General features: G+C 32.2%; 2 protein-coding genes across 4 annotated transcripts; one reads left to right on the top strand and one right to left on the bottom strand.

The window, feature by feature from the left end:
• Positions 1-3531: 3531 nt before the first annotated feature.
• Positions 3532-4903, top strand: LOC100799461 (probable CCR4-associated factor 1 homolog 7). Of its 2 annotated transcripts, none has more exons than NM_001317693.2 (2): positions 3532-3729; positions 3909-4903. In NM_001317693.2, exon 2 carries the CDS (start codon positions 3918-3920, stop codon positions 4761-4763), a length of 846 nt encoding a protein of 281 aa, NP_001304622.2. In that variant the 5' UTR covers positions 3532-3729; positions 3909-3917; the 3' UTR covers positions 4764-4903. The 2 variants fall into 2 exon arrangements, with proteins under 2 accessions (NP_001304622.2, NP_001357575.1); NM_001370646.1 differs by having other exon boundaries at positions 3855-4903.
• Positions 4904-7400: 2497 nt separating this feature from the next.
• Positions 7401-12165, bottom strand: LOC100798940 (factor of DNA methylation 1). Of its 2 annotated transcripts, none has more exons than XM_006585549.4 (8): positions 11886-12165; positions 10691-11580; positions 10361-10542; positions 9762-9851; positions 9362-9649; positions 8752-8967; positions 8201-8438; positions 7401-7662 (listed from the first exon to the last, which is right to left on the bottom strand). In XM_006585549.4, the coding sequence occupies exons 2-7, from the start codon at positions 11571-11573 to the stop codon at positions 8208-8210; spliced, it is 1890 nt and encodes a 629-aa protein (XP_006585612.1). In that variant the 5' UTR covers positions 11574-11580; positions 11886-12165; the 3' UTR covers positions 7401-7662; positions 8201-8207. The 2 variants fall into 2 exon arrangements, with proteins under 2 accessions (XP_006585612.1, XP_003531733.1); XM_003531685.5 differs by having other exon boundaries at positions 7401-7653.
• Between the last annotated feature and the right edge of the window lie 6795 nt (positions 12166-18960).

The raw sequence follows: 18960 nt of genomic DNA, 5'->3' as shown, positions 1-18960 counted from the left end.
TACTAATATAATTTGACCCCTCTAATATAGACACAACCATTTAATGATTTCATATTATGCTTCTAATCACAATTATCACATCAATCAATATTAATCATATTATATATTATATAGGTTATATTAATCATATTATATATTATATAGGTTATGTTTACTAAAATTAACTGAAAAACTAGTTGAAAGCTGAAAAATTAACTAATAGTTAAAAGCTGAAAAAGCTTTTAAATTAACTTAATAAATCATAAATATTCGATAAAACTCACTGTTGAAGTAGTTGGAAAATGTAAAATAATATAAATGAAAATCTATTGTAAGGATGAAATGAGAATAAAATAAAATAAAAAAAAACTAGAAGATAGTGTTTTATAAAATGCCACTTGAAGTAGCATTTCAAAAAATAATACAATCTATTAAAAAAAAACTTGTTTACCGAACAATCAAATAAGTTTTTCAACAAGTAAAAAAAGTGAGAAGTTAATTGAAATGACTTGTTGAACATAGTCATAATTGCCGAGTGAGACTGTCAGCACACATATTATGCTATAGTAAAAGAAGGCCTCATTTTTTTGTTAAAAAAACAATACGATAAAAATGGATATATTTTCCCATGATTGTATAAAAAAATTGTATGAAAAAATTATTTTAACAAATCAACTTATTTGTAGTAATAGTAGAGTAATAATAATATTTATAAGGAGAAATATCACAACAAGAGAGATTGAATTGTGATTTAAAAAAAATAATTCTTTTCGTAAACAAACAAAGTCTTTGTTTGAAAGAGAAGATTTGTGAAAATAGATAACAAATTTTCAAAGTGTTTACATATGATGAAAACATTTTCACAAGTGAAATAAAATCTTTAATCGCCTAAAAGCAAATTCAATCCCTCGAGCAATTAAAGAGAAAAGAAAGCAAGTAAATATAATACATAGGAGGTTATACTAGTTTGTCTTTACCACTAAGACTACGTTTAGTTCTTGATAAACCACTAAGTTTTAGTGACTTCCCACAAGTTACTTATGTCATAACAACTTCTGGTTCTACAAACCAAGCTCTACCCCCAAGCTTAACGAACACCCAATATTATTTGTTCTATCAAGTCACTAGTGACTTTAAATAAATCATAAAAAGATTTGTTGTTAAATTTGCAAACTAACTAATATAGTGATTGTCTCGCAAACAAATATACAATCAACACTTAGTCTTTTCTTTTAATATGATCAAGGTGTTTTGAGAGCTTTTAAACTTTACAAGAATATACAAAAAAAAAAAAATTACTGAAAGAATAAAGAATGTTTTCACATAAGGTTCGCGTATTCTTTTTCAAAGCTTGTGGTATTTATAACCTTCATTTTTAAGTATCAGTTATCTTACAACGAGTTGATTTCTTCACTTGATTTTCATCTGATGATAATGACCATTGAGTAAATAAATGTTTTTTCTTCATGTAGAGTGTCAAATCTAGTCGACTTTTATGTTGAGTACTTTAGTAGAAAAATGCTTTCTTATAAGTCATAACAAGTCTACATAGTAGGGCATGTCTTTTGATGGTATTCAACATTTTCAGATATTAAATTTTATTTATTCTTCATAGGATTTTGATAGATCATGGAAGAATACTTATGCAAAATGGATATCAGACGTAGATTATTAAATGGAAGTCTTAAATATTATATTTATTTGATAACACATTAGACACAACTTTTATCATTTGTGTTTATTTGTATCTAATCAAAATAATTAGGAGTCTTAAGACATAAAAATCTGTTTACTTAACAATATACAAGTAAATTGTTTCATACTTTTTTTTCCCTCGTGTATAATCTCCAATTCAATTTTATAATAAACAATTCAAGTTTATATAATTTCATTCATTTGCTTAATTTTGTTTTTAATATTTTTAAAATATATTAAATTAATGAACTCCATCAAAAATATTTTAATGAAACAATATGTTATACAACAAAAATATGATTCTGTTTATGGAGATGCACAACAAAATCCTATCTATTTAATCTAAAGGTTAATATTAATTCTAATCCTATATTTAATTTAATTCACTACTATCATTATTGTGATTGTCATTACTACTAAAATAATACTTACAGTAATAATAATGATGATAGCAATGACAATAAAATTTATTAAAATCCTTACATAATAACAAAATCAATAAATAATATTAAATCTATCACTTTTAAGTCACACTAAACACTATTATAATCTAATCTCTTTATTATACACCCAAACATTCAAAGATTTATATTATCCTTCTACTCATACTTACTAAATTTGACATGATTGGACATTTATTGATGTGTTATCTAGCAATAAATTTACTTCCATTTTAAATAACATATTATCTATCAAAATAAAATAATATGATGAAATATGTATTATTATTTTTTATTTATAAAAAATACGAACTTAATCTTTTGGACAATTAAATTAATTACTTTAATATTTTTAATAAAATTATTAAATAACATAACCACATCGTGTCATTATTATATGATAAACAGGCTAAAACGGTGAAAAATTTGGTAGGGTGTCATTAGTTGCCATCTGTCTATCATTTTTTTTTGTTCTGTTTTCTCTTTTTTACTATTTTCTAACATTTTTTTGGGGGCGGTCGGGGATTTTAATTTACAGTGTGAAGAAAATGATAAAAAAAACAACACGTTTAACTTGGAAGCCTGGTTCGAAGGCGAGAATGAATCATTGAAAACTTTGTAGCCAAGATTAAGATGATGTGCACACTTTTTCTTTTTTTTTTAATTTCTGAATAAAGAAACTGTGCACAATTTTCTTTTGATGAAGACATCGTGTTCGTGTACGCATTTTTTACCATTAAAATGTTTTGCTTCATTCTAAAGAATATCTTATCCCACAAATTGCAAAACAAATAGCAATTTTATAATGAGTGACTTTAAACTTAAAAAAGTAACTTTAAAATAAATATTTTTATACAAGTATTTTTTTAAAAATTAATAGAATTTGATTTTTAAAATAATATAAATATTTTTTAAGTAGGAGCATACTAGACAAACATATTAAAAAATAAAAAAATATTTATTTTATTAAAGATCTACTTATTTGAATAAATAAATTTAAACAAACAGGTTTAATATACTTAGATCTTTTTTCAATGGTTATTTTTTTTCTATACAATTTGAGAGAAAAATTATAAAGAGTGGATGCAGTGATATAAAATCCTCTTGCATTCTTACATATAAAAATGATTTATTTAATAAAAAAATTCATATTTAATTTTCATTATATACAAAAATTCTCTTAAAAATGATTTATTTAATAAAAAATTCATATTTAATTTTTATTATATACAAAAATTCTCTTAGACGAATAACAACAATTATATACTGTTACCAACCAGACTAATATTGTCAGAGGACACCCATACTCTCTTACAAAAAATTCTTAGAGAAAGATTTGGTTTCCACGACACAAACAAAAAGATGATTCTTCCATAATAATAATAATAATAAAAGCAAAAGAAAACAAGTTGAGCAACCAAAGAAAAGAAGCAATAAAAACCATTTCCATGACCACTAATTTAATTTGCTCCTCCTCTTTCACCCCTTCTTCTTTTCCCCTTTTTTTGATATCAAAACGAAAAAGAAAACCCTAGAACGGAAGAGATTTCATTCCCCATCAAATCTCTTCCTTCTCTCTCCTCATTTCCAAAGTTCCCAACTTTCCTAACCCGAGGTCAGAATCATCATTCATCATTCATATAATAATAACAATAATTCCTTTCTAATTAATTGTTTTTGTTTTCAATTTCTTATTACAAATTCTTTCAATTGTGCAATTTGGAATTGAAATTTGAACAGATCTGGTGAATTGAATTGAAATTGAAATTGTTGTCGTGGTTGCTGCTGCTGCAGCTGCAAGGAATGCCGCTGATATTAGCGAAAAGCGATTCGATCCAGATTCGCGAGGTGTGGAACGATAACCTGGAAGAGGAGTTCGCGTTGATTCGCGAAATTGTGGACAACTACCCTTACATCGCCATGGACACGGAGTTTCCGGGGATCGTTCTCCGACCAGTGGGGAATTTCAAAAACAGCTACGATTACCATTACCAAACCCTAAAGGACAACGTCGACATGCTCAAACTCATCCAATTGGGCCTCACCTTCTCCGACGAGCACGGCAACCTTCCCATGTGCGGCGGCGACGACGAAGAATCCGACACGTGCTGCTGCATCTGGCAATTCAACTTCCGCGAATTCAACGTCAACGAGGACGTCTTTGCCAACGACTCCATCGAGCTCTTGCGCCAAAGCGGCATCGATTTCAAGAGGAACAACGAAAACGGCATCGACGCCCACCGTTTTGGGGAGCTTCTCATGTCCTCCGGGATCGTCTTAAACGACAACATTCATTGGGTTACTTTCCACAGTGGTTACGATTTCGGGTACTTGTTGAAGCTTTTAACGTGTCAGGATTTGCCCGATACGCAAGTTGGGTTCTTTAATTTGATAAACATGTATTTCCCCACTGTGTATGACATAAAGCACCTCATGAAGTTCTGCAACAGCCTCCATGGAGGCTTGAACAAGCTCGCTGAGTTGTTGGAGGTCGAGAGGGTTGGGATTAGCCATCAGGCCGGCTCCGATAGCTTGCTCACTTCCTGTACATTCAGGAAATTGAAGGATAATTTCTTTAGTGGCTCCTTGGAGAAGTATGCAGGTGTCTTGTATGGGTTAGGTGTTGAGAATGGACAAGGTTCTCATTGAGGAAAAAAAAAAATGATAAAACTTGTTAGATCTCTCTTTGTTTGAGCTGCTTCTGTATATCTGTTGAAATACCAATTTCTATTAATGTAAACCTTTGGCATTAAGTGTCTTTATTAATACTCTCTCTTTGTTGCTACTTATCCTGTGTGTGCCTAACTCTGGTTTTGAATTATCCTTTTGCTTGAATATAATACTTGGACCATGAATGTGCATCAACCTAAAGCAATTTAGGCTTGTTTCTGTGTTTGTTTGCTTGCTTTTGATGTGAATTTGTAGGCTAACTTGAAGCAAGTCAGGCTTGTTTCTGTGTTATTTGCTTGTTTTTTACATGAATTTGCAGGCTAACATGCATCCTGGATGCCAATCAAAACACACACTTCATCTTCTAGTCAATGAATTCGGTGTCACTATGGCATGACTGGACTTTGTAAAATGATACAGTGATTCTTAGGTCATTCTAAGCATTATGATCATCAGAATTTGTTTCTTGTAAAAATGCTGTTTGATAAGGTGGAAGGAAGCATTTCATTCTTTGGTGGTTGTTTCACCTAGGCCTTGTTTTACTTAACTTTTGTGACAATTCGACAGCAAAACAAACAAGCTGTTAATTTTTATTTTTTTTTATTTGGACATTCATGTTTATACAATTGCTAGAGCATTGGGAGAAAATCCTTGTAAGGAAAAAAGGTGGCCATAAGTTCTGCCGGTGTTTTTAGTGTACTATGAAGGACTACTCCGTACTCGACTTTGCAGAAAACATGTGAAACTTGTTCTTCTAAGAAATGAGCTTGGATAGGAAGGAAGTGGAAAAAATTGACCAGTTGTTCTTGTGGTTGCCTTTTCTCTGTCAGTAAGAGACAGCATTTGCCATTGTGTGTTTGGTTGATTTTAAGTATTGTCAAGAAGGGGCATCTCAATGTTTTCTGCTTGTATATTAATCTGCTTTGTCTGTAGGATGTTGGCGTCAACAAAAGGCTATAAATTTCAAACATGAATTGTGAACGATTGCATGACTCATATTTTGATCATAGCAAATAAGATTTGAAACATGAACTTGAAATGTGAATAGTCTAATTTTTAGACAACGGTTTCAATTTTGCTAACTGCACCAAATCCTGACTGCATAAAATCTGGGTACGCTAGCTTTTTTTATTTTATTTTTATAAGTTAAACTTGTCAAGTTCAATCAACTCAAAATGGCCAGGGGCCTTGCATCATGCTAGCTTGAAAGCCTGCTTTTATGATTCTTATAAAAGTTATGTCATATGGAATGTGATTGATTTGCGATTTTTTGTTTGTTAACTGTTAAGGCCATTGAAGAAAACGAAACAGTTATTACATTAGAAATATGAAAAATATAATAAATGTTATTTCTTAATAGAACCTTTTTCATCTTTAATTGTTTAAAATAAATTTAAAAAACTGATAGTAAGAAAGTCATTTTATTTTAGCATACATTTCCATCTTGAAAATGAGTTTTTTTTAACTGAAAGAAAATGAGTTTATTAAAGTTAGTTGTTGGCCCATTTAGATAACTTAGAGCATTATGTTTGGTTTTGATAAGAAAAAGTGGAGAGAAAATCACAAAAACAGAATGAACATCTTCCGAAAACTTTTCGATGGCAAATGAATTGAAAACAGAAGGAAAGACAATATAAAATGTGAGAATGGCAATAAAAGTTTTCACGTTTGCATTCGGGAGGAAATGGTAGAGAAAACGAGCAACTTCACAATTTTTTAATACTTTTTATAGTTTGTTACATTTTAAGGACTCGAATGTAATTTAAGATTTTTTTTCTCATTTTTCTATTCAATCAATTACGTGGAAAGGAAAATAAATTTTTCTTTTTTTTCTATTTATCCTCTTTACTTTAAATTTCAACAATTTCAATTTTATTAACTTTGCATTTATTTTATCTTTTCTCTCACTCCTTTTCATATCATTTTTTTCCACATCAAACAAAGGAAAGATTGAAAGGTAAATCCCTACATTTTTCATTAAAATTTCAAACAGGTCTATCCATTTATTTTTTAACAGGATCTTAATATATTTTAGTTATTAAAGATTTTAAAAATTCCTTGTAATTTTAACTATATTTTTAAATCCCTAAGGATTATTAAAAAAACATAAATTAAGTTATTAAAACCAATAGTAACAACAAACAGTAACTCTCAAATCATTGTAAACATTTATCGGTAGAGTATAAAGATAATCATAGTAAGAACTTACTCAAAACTTTTTAAACTGTATTTACTTCAAATAATAAAAAATAAAAAAAAAACATTTAAAAACTAGGAGTGTCCATTAGTTTGGATTAATCTTATGAATTCAAAACACTAAACCAAATTATTGAAACCCGACCAATTTCAGTTCAAGTATCTATTCTATAATATAAAAATATGGAAATAATAGCAAATAAAGGTATATATTTTAAAAAAACCATGGCTTATCTATTGGTTAATGCAATCCACAAATCACTACATTGGCTAAAAGTAGAGACCTTGACCACGATTCATAAAAATAATATAAGGACTAAAAACACATTTTCCCCCCTTTAATCAGCCACATTGGTCAGTAGATCATTGGCAAAAATCCCTAACTATTGGCTATATGCTCATTAATCAGCCACACAAATATAAGCTCCATGGCTAAAATTATATATATAGAGATGGGCAACCATTGGCATAAAATCCGCGGACACAACCTCAGAAAATTGATTCGTTGTTAGTATTTAGGGATATTTGCCAGATTACAGATGTTCAAATCCATTATTGATGAAATGTTATCACATTCTACGCTTATCTTCAGTAGCTTGTTTCAAATGGCTCGTATAAGCCCAAGAAACGGTGATACTTCCATCTACCGGTTGAGCTATCAGGCATTTATCCCCTGCAAAGACTTGGATGGAACATTCGTTCAAATATTAAGAGATATGTTAACTAAGCTGAAATATGTACATATAGGAATTTCTTGTCTTTCTGAAAACAAATATATAAAACTGGTATATTTTATTCTATCAGTCATCACCATTTCATTTTCAACTTCTGCCTCTAAAATTATTCATAATAAACATAGTAAAACTAAGCAACTTCTAGTAAAGCAAAAACTTATTGATGCAGTGATTTGAATAAATCAGAAAGCAACAGATGGTGATGCAAAACTTAGAAAATAAGGATTGTCAGCAACATACTACCAATAGATTACTTAATCCTAAATGGCTCACTTCATAGTTTACATACAAATTATTTATTACTGCACCCAATACGAGCCTAAAGTTGTCACATGCAGGGATGCAACCAAGTTTTTTTATTCTTTCTTTCTTTCAAAATTCTATTTTTATTCAGTGTGGCCATCACAGGAATATCAATCTGAGCACATTAATCAGCCACACAAAACAATTCTCACCAAAACTCAACTGGAAGTCAGAAACACTAACCTTTTGCCTAAGCTCTCTTGCGCTTAAGTGGCTTGATATGATCCATAATATAATTGATAACTTCTTTCAATGTAGCCTTTCTTTTTTCCTTGAAGTTCCATAGCTCTTTAACAGTATACCCACCACTTGCATTGTATTCATTTATTTCTTTTAGGGCTGTAACAACAGCTGAATATATCTCATCCCCCCATTCCTGCTTGAGGCTTCTTAACTTCTCATCTTCCTCATTTATAATATTCTGTATAAATGCAACATCATTATATGGGTTCAGTATTATACTTCTCTGCTTTACAAGTATTAATGATACAAAGCCACATCAATAGCTAAAGAGTATAACACAGGACCTTTTACGTATGCCAAGCCAAGTCCTTAACTCAACAAATTATATAATTAATTAATTACTAACAATTAAAACCATTTTCTCGGGACAAGAAAGCATATAAAGCAAACTTCTCCAATGTGTGAACAGAAAACTACAAGTAACCGCGTCAACCAACCAATTGAGGCAGAAACTCCCTTATGAACACAAAGCATGTCAAGGTTGTACATACCTCTGGTTTATCATCAACTGTGACCACTTTAAATGGATGCCAAGCTGAATTCTTCACGTTCTCCTGCCACAAAGAGCAAAGCTCGACACCTTTGGTCCCAGCTTCTTCAAGAGGAAATCTTTTCTTGCAGTTATTCACAAAAATCTTCTGATCAAGCTCTCCCATTCTCTTGAGCCCAATATTAGTTCTAGGACCATTCAGCATATCGTCTAACCCCTAAGACATTGGCAGCAGAAAGAAAAAAGATTAGTCTCCACAATCTACTCATGATACAATAATAGAATTTCAAAATTATTATTTCCAACAGAAAGGTGAAGAGAATCTTCTTGCAAGCATATTCACAGCTTAGAATAACTAGACACAGGAAGAGAAGCAGTTGCTTTTTAGAGTGGTTAACTTCAAGAATCAATGAAGAGAAAGGTTAAAGCATGGAATCTACGTGAAAGATATAACTAGGATTTTCTTAAATGCACCCAAGTCCAAAGTATAGTTTGCTAAATTAAAATACTCCTAAAAAAGGTCGGGGTAAATTAGCAAATCTCTATAAATAGATAGAGAAGAGGGGACCGGGGGGATACTTTTATTAGGGAGAAAGTAAACGAGGTCATACGTTTATTAATTCTTTACGAGCTTCCTGCAGTTCATCATTACTTTGGCGCTCCTTCACGATGAGGGTTTGATTCATGGCCTCCATATTTTCCAAATTGTCTACTTTTTCTTGCAATTCATCATTCATCTCCTTTATTTTATTCTGAACAGCTGCATCATCTTCATCTCCAAGATGCTTCATAACTTGCAATTTCCCTTTTAACTCTTCAATTTCCATTTCCAACTTTTGTTTGGCATCTAACTGTTTTTCCAACTGAAGTATCTTGTTATAGGCCTCCTCTTTCTCTCGCTGGAAATTTTGAAATTCACATTAATAGTAGGCATTCACAATGTATAAGAATTAAGTGATAAATAACAAACTTTTCATAACCAAGACACTAAATAGTAAATAAGAGGCAAACCTTTTGCTCTTCAACAAGCCTCAAGACATTCTCATCAGCTATCTTTTGTTCCTTTGAAGCCAATTGGAGTGATTCATTCCTCAAATCTTTCTAGAAAGACAAAGAGGTTATGTAAGAATCCTATAAAACCACATCATAAATGCTAATTATTTCAAAGTCTATAAGCACCTTAAGCAAGGCAATGTAGAAGCTATAAATGTTTTCAAGGGCTGTTATGAAATGAAAAATATGCTGCTTTTTTTTTCCTCAAAAAAATAACATTGGCTCTTTACAAATGGTTTTTAATAATTATTGTCATAGATGACATAATAAAAACTGAAACCATTTTTATGAATTGAAATTTCCTCACAATGCATGGAAGCCATAAATTTGCCAATATTGACTTAAGGGTCCAATCTAAAGGGAGTGAATAGGATCAGAATAAATTACTTGGCTCAAATCAGTGGCAACCAATAAAATAATTTTAGTAACAGACCAAAGACAAAACATGCCAAAAAGTTTTGAAATGACAGTTACTGATATGCCAAAAAGAACCAAGGTATAAAAATTATATTTAAATGAGTACATATTTACAGGCCAAAAAATATAATATGCATTACCTTCTTCTTGTCCTCATCTAGTTTCTTCTTCTCTTGATCAGTTAGGGCCTCACGTTTGTTTAGATCTCTACTCCAGGAATCAAGTTTCCGCTTTTTTTCCTCCAATTCACTACTCAGCTTTTCTTGTTCATCCAAGATCCTTCGTACCTCGTTACGAGCTCTACGCTGCATATTCCTTGATTCTGACAAAGAAAAGAAACAATTATGTAGTATTATCAACTACAAAGTTTGCACATCTCATAATAGTAGAACATATATAGCCACATTTGAAAAACATGGATTTATACATGAAAGGCAAAATCAGAAGCTACAAATTGAAAGTACACAAACCTTCTTCAAAGGCATTGTGAAGCTTATCTTTCTCCTCAAGCATCCTACTCAAGGACATAGTCTTTTCATTAAACTTATATTGCATTTTGTCAAGGTTTTCGTTTGTTATCTCAATTTCATTAGTCAAGTTTGTCACAATATTATTCCTGCTTACAGATGCCTCTTGAACAATATCTGAAACTGTCCTCAACCTTCCTTTGTTGCGGAGGTATTCCCCGATTGGCCCTCCACAATTATAATCATCTTCCCGGGCAACCCATCCATAAATGTTTGAGCCAGCTTCTAACTTCCTTGAATTCCAATCCTTCTTACCGTGGCGTGCAGCTTCAAATGACTTCTCAAACTCACTTGCATTCATGAAACCATTCCAGTCGTTATTGAAGTCTACCACAGCCTCAGCAATCAGGTCATCATCTTTTAAGAATATACGGAAATCTATTGGTCTGAATTTAGCAAATTCCTTCAACCAATATCCAGAATCAATTGATTTCCCCTTTATGTTAACAATTATACCTGTCCAAGGCCAAACATAAAGATCTTCTTGCAACAAAGGTTGATTGACAGCTTGGGGTGGAGCTGGGCGCTGGATTGACTCTGCTTCACTAGCTAGGTCAGTCTCCAAATACTTTGCTAGAGCAAGGTGGTTTGCCTTTTGTTGTGCACTTCTGTTAGCAGAACCCTTACCAACTCCTGATGCATGTTGCAATAAATCCTTATATTTGAATTCTTGTTTTTTCTTCCCAGCACAGTAAGGACACCTAAGAGTTCCATTCAAATTTTTAACCTTGTATTTCCCAGCCCTTAACTGTTCATATGGTTTCTCTGCGTACTCTTCAATCTCAGATTCACTGATATCAGAATCTTCTTCGGAGCTGTAGTCCATTGAAGTTCTGCATACCAAAAAAATCAGTCCAGGAAGAATACAATTCCAGGGGGGGGGGGGGGGGGAATTTCGGAAAGCATCAATGCAAGTTAGCATCAACAGCTTCAGAGTTTTGATTCACTGAACCATTAAGAAAATTTCTGGCAATATCACAAAAAATAGTCACCAAACCCCTAAATCGGACACAAGAAGGATCACATTTGGCTTGCAAAGAGATAAACCCTCGAACAGTGTATCTCTAAACACATGCAACAAATGGGAAAAACGAAAACAAACACGACATTCGATGAGAGAGTGAGAAGTTGAACTTACACTTGGGAGAGTGAAACGATCGGCGCGGTGAAAGTGAGAGATGAGAAAGGGAAGCCCTAGTCAGTTGAAGAAGTACTTGATTTGGGTGAGTGCGGTGCCAGAAATGATCAGCTGTGTCGACGCTGCACGGAAAGCCTTCATTTGCTATTGGTTGATTCCCAATGATAGCTTTGATGGTGAGTGAATTGTGTACGCCGCAGTGTGTGATTCTGATTCCTAACGCCCTTGTTGCTATCAGAATATCACTATGTCAGTCTTTCGGAATGCTCCAACACTCAACAAAAATGGCTTTTTTATTAAGGGGTATTTTTTAAATGGAATTGTTTTTTAATTATTTATATAAAAAGGGTAACTCGTAACGCTTAGATATAAGTCAAGACATTCTTTTCGATTTTCATTTTCTTTTTGTTTTTTTAACTTAACTCATAAAATTATTTACAATTTTAATATATTTTTATTTTATTTTAGGAAAGTTTTATTTTAGTATTACACTTTAAAATCCTAATACTTATTTTTTAATTTAGAAGTGGTGAGATTGGCTACTCCATTGTTAAAATGTAATTTCTCTGTCATTTAAGTCATACTAATAAAAGACTTTTATTAAAATTAATGTTATATTTAAGTGACATGCTATCCGCCTATATAGCCATTGTTAGTAAACATGTGATTGTCATATAGCAGTCTCATACATACCATGTATATATAAACAGGGTATTCAAATAACTAATATGAACTAAACTAAATTAGAATTAAAATGAAACTGAATTATATAAAACTGAACTTAAATATAATTAACCCAAACTAAATTGTTTGGTAAGTTCAGTTCTATAAATCGAACTATAGAGAAAACAGTTCAGTTCAACAAGGTGTGAACTGTTTTGTAAAAATATATAACATATTAAATAAAAATATACAACATATTAAATAAAATTAATAATAAGTAATATTAAAATTATTTATTTAATAATTAAATAAATAAATTTTGTTAGCAATCTTAAAAAAATTGAAAACAAAATAAAATAAAAAAATATCTAAAAAATTCTTAATATTATAAAATAATATATAATATCATAAAGTAAAAAAAAAAAAGCACAGTAAAGTCATAGCCAAGCTAACGACTTCACCTCCATGGACTTCCAAATTAAAAAGTAAATATTATGACTTTGGAGTCGTAATACAAAAATAAACCTTTCGTAAAATAAAAATAAAAACTATACTAAAGTCGTAAATAATTTTATGACTTTAATTTTTTTTTTAAATGTTACGACTTTAAAGTTGTAAAATAAAAAAAAATTACACTGAAATTGTAAATAATTTTACGACTTCAGTTAAAAATAATAATAATAAAGTCGTAACAGGTGTTATGACTTATAACTCAAAAATCGTAACACTTGTTACGACTTACCCTCCTTTAGGTAAATAATTTAAAAACAAGTCCCATTTAGAAAAAAACGAAAAAAAAATACCCCTTTTAGGTAAAAAAAAAGCCCCACAAAAAATGGAGTATCCCGCTTCGTGACTTTGATCACGAGCATTTGCGTTCGATCAAATATCAATGGTTGTTGCTTTGTGCACCAACTATATTGCTTGTGCACCCAGCAATAATTGGGCATTCCGAAAATACCCCTATGTGTTTTCTTCCTTTTAGCTTTTTCTTTAACTTCATTAACTCATTCATTCATTTATTCTCTTGGTTTCGTCGCATTTTTTCATTTTTGTGATAGGAGAGGTGCATTGTGACTGCTTTAGTTAAGGTGAAAGTGTTACGGAGGTACATCGACAAGTAGTGATTATGGTGATGGTTGGTGTGGTTGTATACGGTGGAAGTAAGTTGTGTTTTGTTTTTGTTTGTTTTTTGCATATAACACTTACAGATTCAGAATCCGTAAGTTATATAAAACTTATAGATTGATAATCCATAAAACTTATGAATTATCAATCTGTATGTGTTATAAGAATTAATCAATCCGTATAACGCATATAGATTGGGTAATTCATATCAGTTATGCAGATTAATCAATTTCTATAACTCATATGGATGCATTATACGGATTTGACAATCGGTAAAAAAATTATAATTTAAAATTAAAAGAAATAGTTATTGTTTTTAATTATAAATATATTAATATATTTGTTATAAAAATTATTTTGTAAAAATTATTTTTATTGTTTATTTGAAATGTAATTAGTATTATTATTTTAAATATTTTAAGATAAGTGTAGTTTTATAATTAATTTGTAATTATTTTTTTTTATATTTTGGAAATGATATTGATTGTAAAATAATTTAGACTTATAATTTATTTGAGTTTGAGTCATTGTGGTTTAAAATTGATTATTTTTTGTGCCTATAGTTCGATGAATTAGAATTAAGTTCAATAATATAATTTATTTTAGTATATATGTTTAGGTTATAATTTTTTATGTATTATGTGGTTATGAATTTTAAGTAGAAAAAGTTGATATGATTGGTTTTTAATATATATGGTTATCATTTTTAATGTTTTATATTATTAAGTGCTGTAAAAAAATAAGAAATTTGTGCGATAGTATATGTATGGTGTGGTTAGGGGTTGTTTGGTTGTGATTGAAATTTTTGAATGTGTTGTTAAGATGGACAAATATCAGTGGATGCATGACAGTATAATATCTAAAAAATTTGATATGAATGAACAAAATGAAGACGAAGTTGGTGTGAAATTGGAACATGTTGATTGTTTTGATGTCTTCAATACTTTTGAGGTATTAATATGATTTTTTGTTGTTAAAGTAAGTTATTGAATGTTTGTTGAAGAGTAATGATGTCTGGATTGCATTGTAGGTTTTTGCTACCCCTGATGATGTTTTGATTTGGGCTTGAGCTGTTGCTTATGAAATTGGTTTTGTGGCAATCATTATGAGGGCAGACACAAACATTGGTATGAGAAGAAGGATGTCATTTGTCTTAATTGGTTGTGAAAAGAGTGGTCAATATAGGGCCAGAAAGAAAGATTTGGTAAGAAGAGATACTGTCAGTAGGATGCTTGAGTATAAGCATGTGAGTTATGTTGGTATTGACAGTTCTCGTTGTGGTTGTGTAATGAGAACTACTCATGATCTTTCTTGTGCATGCAAGCTAGCTAGATATGTTGTCGGTAACATACCTTTAGGTGTAGTCCATATGTTTTGGCGGAGACTAAATTTTTCAAACCTAGGATTATCTGAGCCTAAAATTAGCATAACAGAAGATATGGAAACCATATCCAAGCGGTTTCAAGAACTTGATGTTTGTGGTTTGGAAAATTGTCTACCCTGATTACTCTATGTGTCCTCCTACAGGAAAGGTCAAAACAAAAGGTGCTCAGAAGAAATCGATGACCAAACATCAAAGATCAACAAAGCGTGATTCGTTTTACTGGGAGTATGTTGATGCAATACATTATGTGAAAAATAGTAATTCTTCAGTCAAACATAGTGCATCATCATCTGACCAATCAGTTCGAAGAAGAACTATGCCGATGTTGGATCAATTTTATCCATGCATCCATGATTCCATTGAAAACATTGTTGATGTAAAAGCTGACAATAACTGTGGATATTGTGCAATTGTGGCCTTATTAGGTGTGGGTGAAGATTCATGATCTTTGGTGCACAACCATTTGCCTAAAGAACTTGCCAAATGGTCTGACGAGTATATCAACCTGCTTAGCGGCATAGACAGATTTGAGAAATTAAAACAGTTCCTACTTGTTGATGGATTATCCATGGTATATAGTTTTTGTTATTTTTTTATTAGTTAAAATTTGGTTTAAATAAATGTAATCATAACTGTAACATGCAGGTTACCATGGATAAATGGATGAATATAATCAACATGGGATATGTGATTGCACCAAGGTATAATGTCATCCTTGTTTCTCTGTCTCTCCAACAAAGCTTGACGTTTTTTCCTCTTAGAAGTCAACTACCAACAGCTTATTCTATGCATTGCGTAATATATATCGATCATGTGTATGACAATAATTTTGTTCAAGTAAATACATCATAATCTTGTTTTTTTAATTTATGAAATAAATTGTGTTATATTCATTTGAAAGTGTATGTGAATATGTAACAAGTATTTCTAAGAGACTGTTGTCTCTTATCGCCTCTAGCTTTGTTATGGTCTGGACATTGTCATCCTCAGACAAAACTGTGACCAACATCATATATTAGCAGAATGATGCAGTACACAAATTTATTGATGTTGAAAATAGACCATGCTGATTTAAGTGAAGTGTGAACATTAGTTACTTATGTAATTGACATGTACTACAATAATATACAACTGTTTCATTGGACATTCGTATAATTATCTATTTTACTTTACTTTCAAATGGTTTAGGGTTACTATAATACATAGGGTTTAGTGTTACGTGCGCTATTAGGGTTTAGTCTCACTTGAATACTGGGGGTTTAGTGGTATGCAACTAATTAGGGTCGAGTGGTGTGTCACAATTTAGGGTTTACTGGTACATTAATGATGAGGGTTTTAGGGGGGTTTACTACCCAGGGTTTAGTGTTACGTCACAACTTAGGGTTTAATGTTAACTAAAAACCTAGGTTTTATTGTTACGTGTCTAATATAGGGTTTATAGTTTAATTCACGACCTATGATTTAGAGTTTCGATACTAATATAAAAAAGATCTCAAATAAAATTTGTCAAATAAAAAAGTTCTCAAATAAAGTTAAATGATAAACATTGTCTAAAACATTCAAAATGCTTCATGCATTTTCCATACGTCGTCGTCGTCATTGCTACCGCGCATATATATTGCATTCCGCAGTCACACGTCTAGTAATCCTTAGGCAGTCTTCCATGTCATTGTACGCTTTTGTACCTTCTGTTACTATCCTTAGGTTCAACAACCGTGTCAACCTTTAAGTTATTACTTGGCAGACATCCTATGACATTGACAACAACGAAAAAGGGTTATACACATTGCATGTTCAAATAAAATGAATAACAGAGTAAGTTTTATATATATCTTACCACTGCATGTCGAGGCTGCTCTACATGAGAAGGCGCATCTGCAGGTGCTTCCTCTATAGCTGTCATCGCCATTGGGTACTGAGGAATATCTGGTTCAACATATGTGTCATCGTGCACAACAGGTGGATGCCTAAGTGGATCCCCGGGCTGTGACAGTCTCACGTAGAGCCCGTCGATGTAGTTTACTGCACACTATCCAAGCACAACACAAATTTGATCCATTGATGCAAGGTACTTAGAAAAAACGCATCCATGTGTCATCAATATCTTCTAAGCATAATGTTGACGTAGGAGGGTCTAGAGGAATGGCTTGAACATACCCAAACTGCCGCACAATCCTCTTTGGTCGGTGTACGATAACAGCCGAAACCTGTAACATCCTGGAAATTTCTATCCGGAATTTTTGGAAACGATGTATTTTGAATGATTATATATAAGTATTATTCAGTGTATATGCCTATATGTTCTTGGTAGAAGTAGGAATAGCGGGGGGCAAGATATGCGGGTTAGGCTAATGAAGGGAGAGAAATCCATGACTGGGAGGTTATGGGTTAATTCCTAATAAATTAGTTAAAAATCATCGTTTTGCGTGCGACTTAAAATTTAACGAAACCAACCTCTAAACCATGCTCGGGGTTTCATTCTGAGCGTTTTGATATATATATTGCTTGCTTTCGAAAACTGGCCCCGGCGGACGCAGAGAAACGCGAGAAACTGGAATCAGAGAAACGACACACAAACCGAGGCAGGATTTTAGCGTTTCAAAGGTCAGATTTTTCTCACTTTTGTGACTGAGTATGGGTCACAGTCAAAAAGAGAAAGTGGGCCCTTTTGCTCCAATCAAATAGGGACATGTGGCAGAGCTTGAATAAAATAATGGAAAAAAAAAGGGAAAACCCTTTTTATTTTAAAACCAAAAAGCTTTTCTCTCTCCTCACTCAGCCAAAGTAGAAATTCAGAAGCCTTTTCTCTCCCTCTCTCACGTAGCTTTCTTCTTCTTCATTCTCCATTGAAGCTTCAAGCAAAGCTTCAACCTTTGGCCACCGTTTCTGCCCCAAATCGTTAAAGGAGAGCATTTTTGGAGTCGTGAAGTGCGTGGCTACGAGTGGGACTTCGAAATTTCAGGTTTGGGTGGACTTCTTTCCCTCTTGATTTTCGTGGGTATGGGGTTTTGGGAGATATGAGGGGTAGTTTTGTTAGTTTTCTGCTGTGTGATGATTATTTGTGAAGACATTTGTTGAAAGCTTGTCGAAATTGCCATGTTTGGGTGAGTTAGACATACCCATTCTGTTTTAGGGTTTTTGTGATGATGTTTGTGATGTTTATATGCTGAAATTGCTGATGGAAATCTGTTAGAGATGAAGGGTAGAACTAACCCAAGGTTAGAAAGTGAGAATGTGATGTTATGAGTGGAAAAAAAGTGAGACTTTGAGAGTTGGAAGGCTAAGTCTGAATTCTGTGGTAAATGGAGGTTAGAGTGAGTTAATACTAGCTTGAAATGTCATTTACAACATGTGAGAAAGGTTAGGCTGAGCTAGAGAGAAAAACAAATGACCAAAGTGAACAAAGAGCCATTGCTAGGGCAAATTTGGGTGTTGAAGAGTCAAATTTTGATTCGGTGAGATTTTAGGTGTAAATCCAGTTTGAACAAGTCTAAATGGATGTTATGGACTGGTGTGAGGTGAGAGTTTGCCTCAAATTTACCTCATTCTAAATTTCACTTTTCAAACCTAGAAAACCCATTGAATTGAGGGGTTTTGGACACCTAGATTTTGTGTTGCTGTGGTTTGAAGCTTGACCTTGGTTTAGACATGATTGATACATGATTTGGGACTTGTAGGATTTGATTTGGGCAAGATTGGATGAGGGGAAGTGTGGTTTTCGAAATCTGCATTTTGTGCAGATTTTTGCTGTGAAATTGTGCAGCAGGATTTTGCACAAGTGCAGAAAAATACTAGGCATTTGCTGGTTGTGGAAAGAGCAGTGCAGAATGAGTTCTGGATGTTTGCTAGTAGATCCCAACGGTCAAAATGTAGGCTTATGTACTAGAGACTTCCAGTAAA

This window comes from Glycine max, chromosome 8 (assembly GCF_000004515.6).
Source record: "Glycine max cultivar Williams 82 chromosome 8, Glycine_max_v4.0, whole genome shotgun sequence".
In the NCBI taxonomy this organism is placed as follows: Eukaryota; Viridiplantae; Streptophyta; class Magnoliopsida; order Fabales; family Fabaceae; genus Glycine; species Glycine max.
This window is presented reverse-complemented; position numbering and strand designations above follow the sequence as displayed.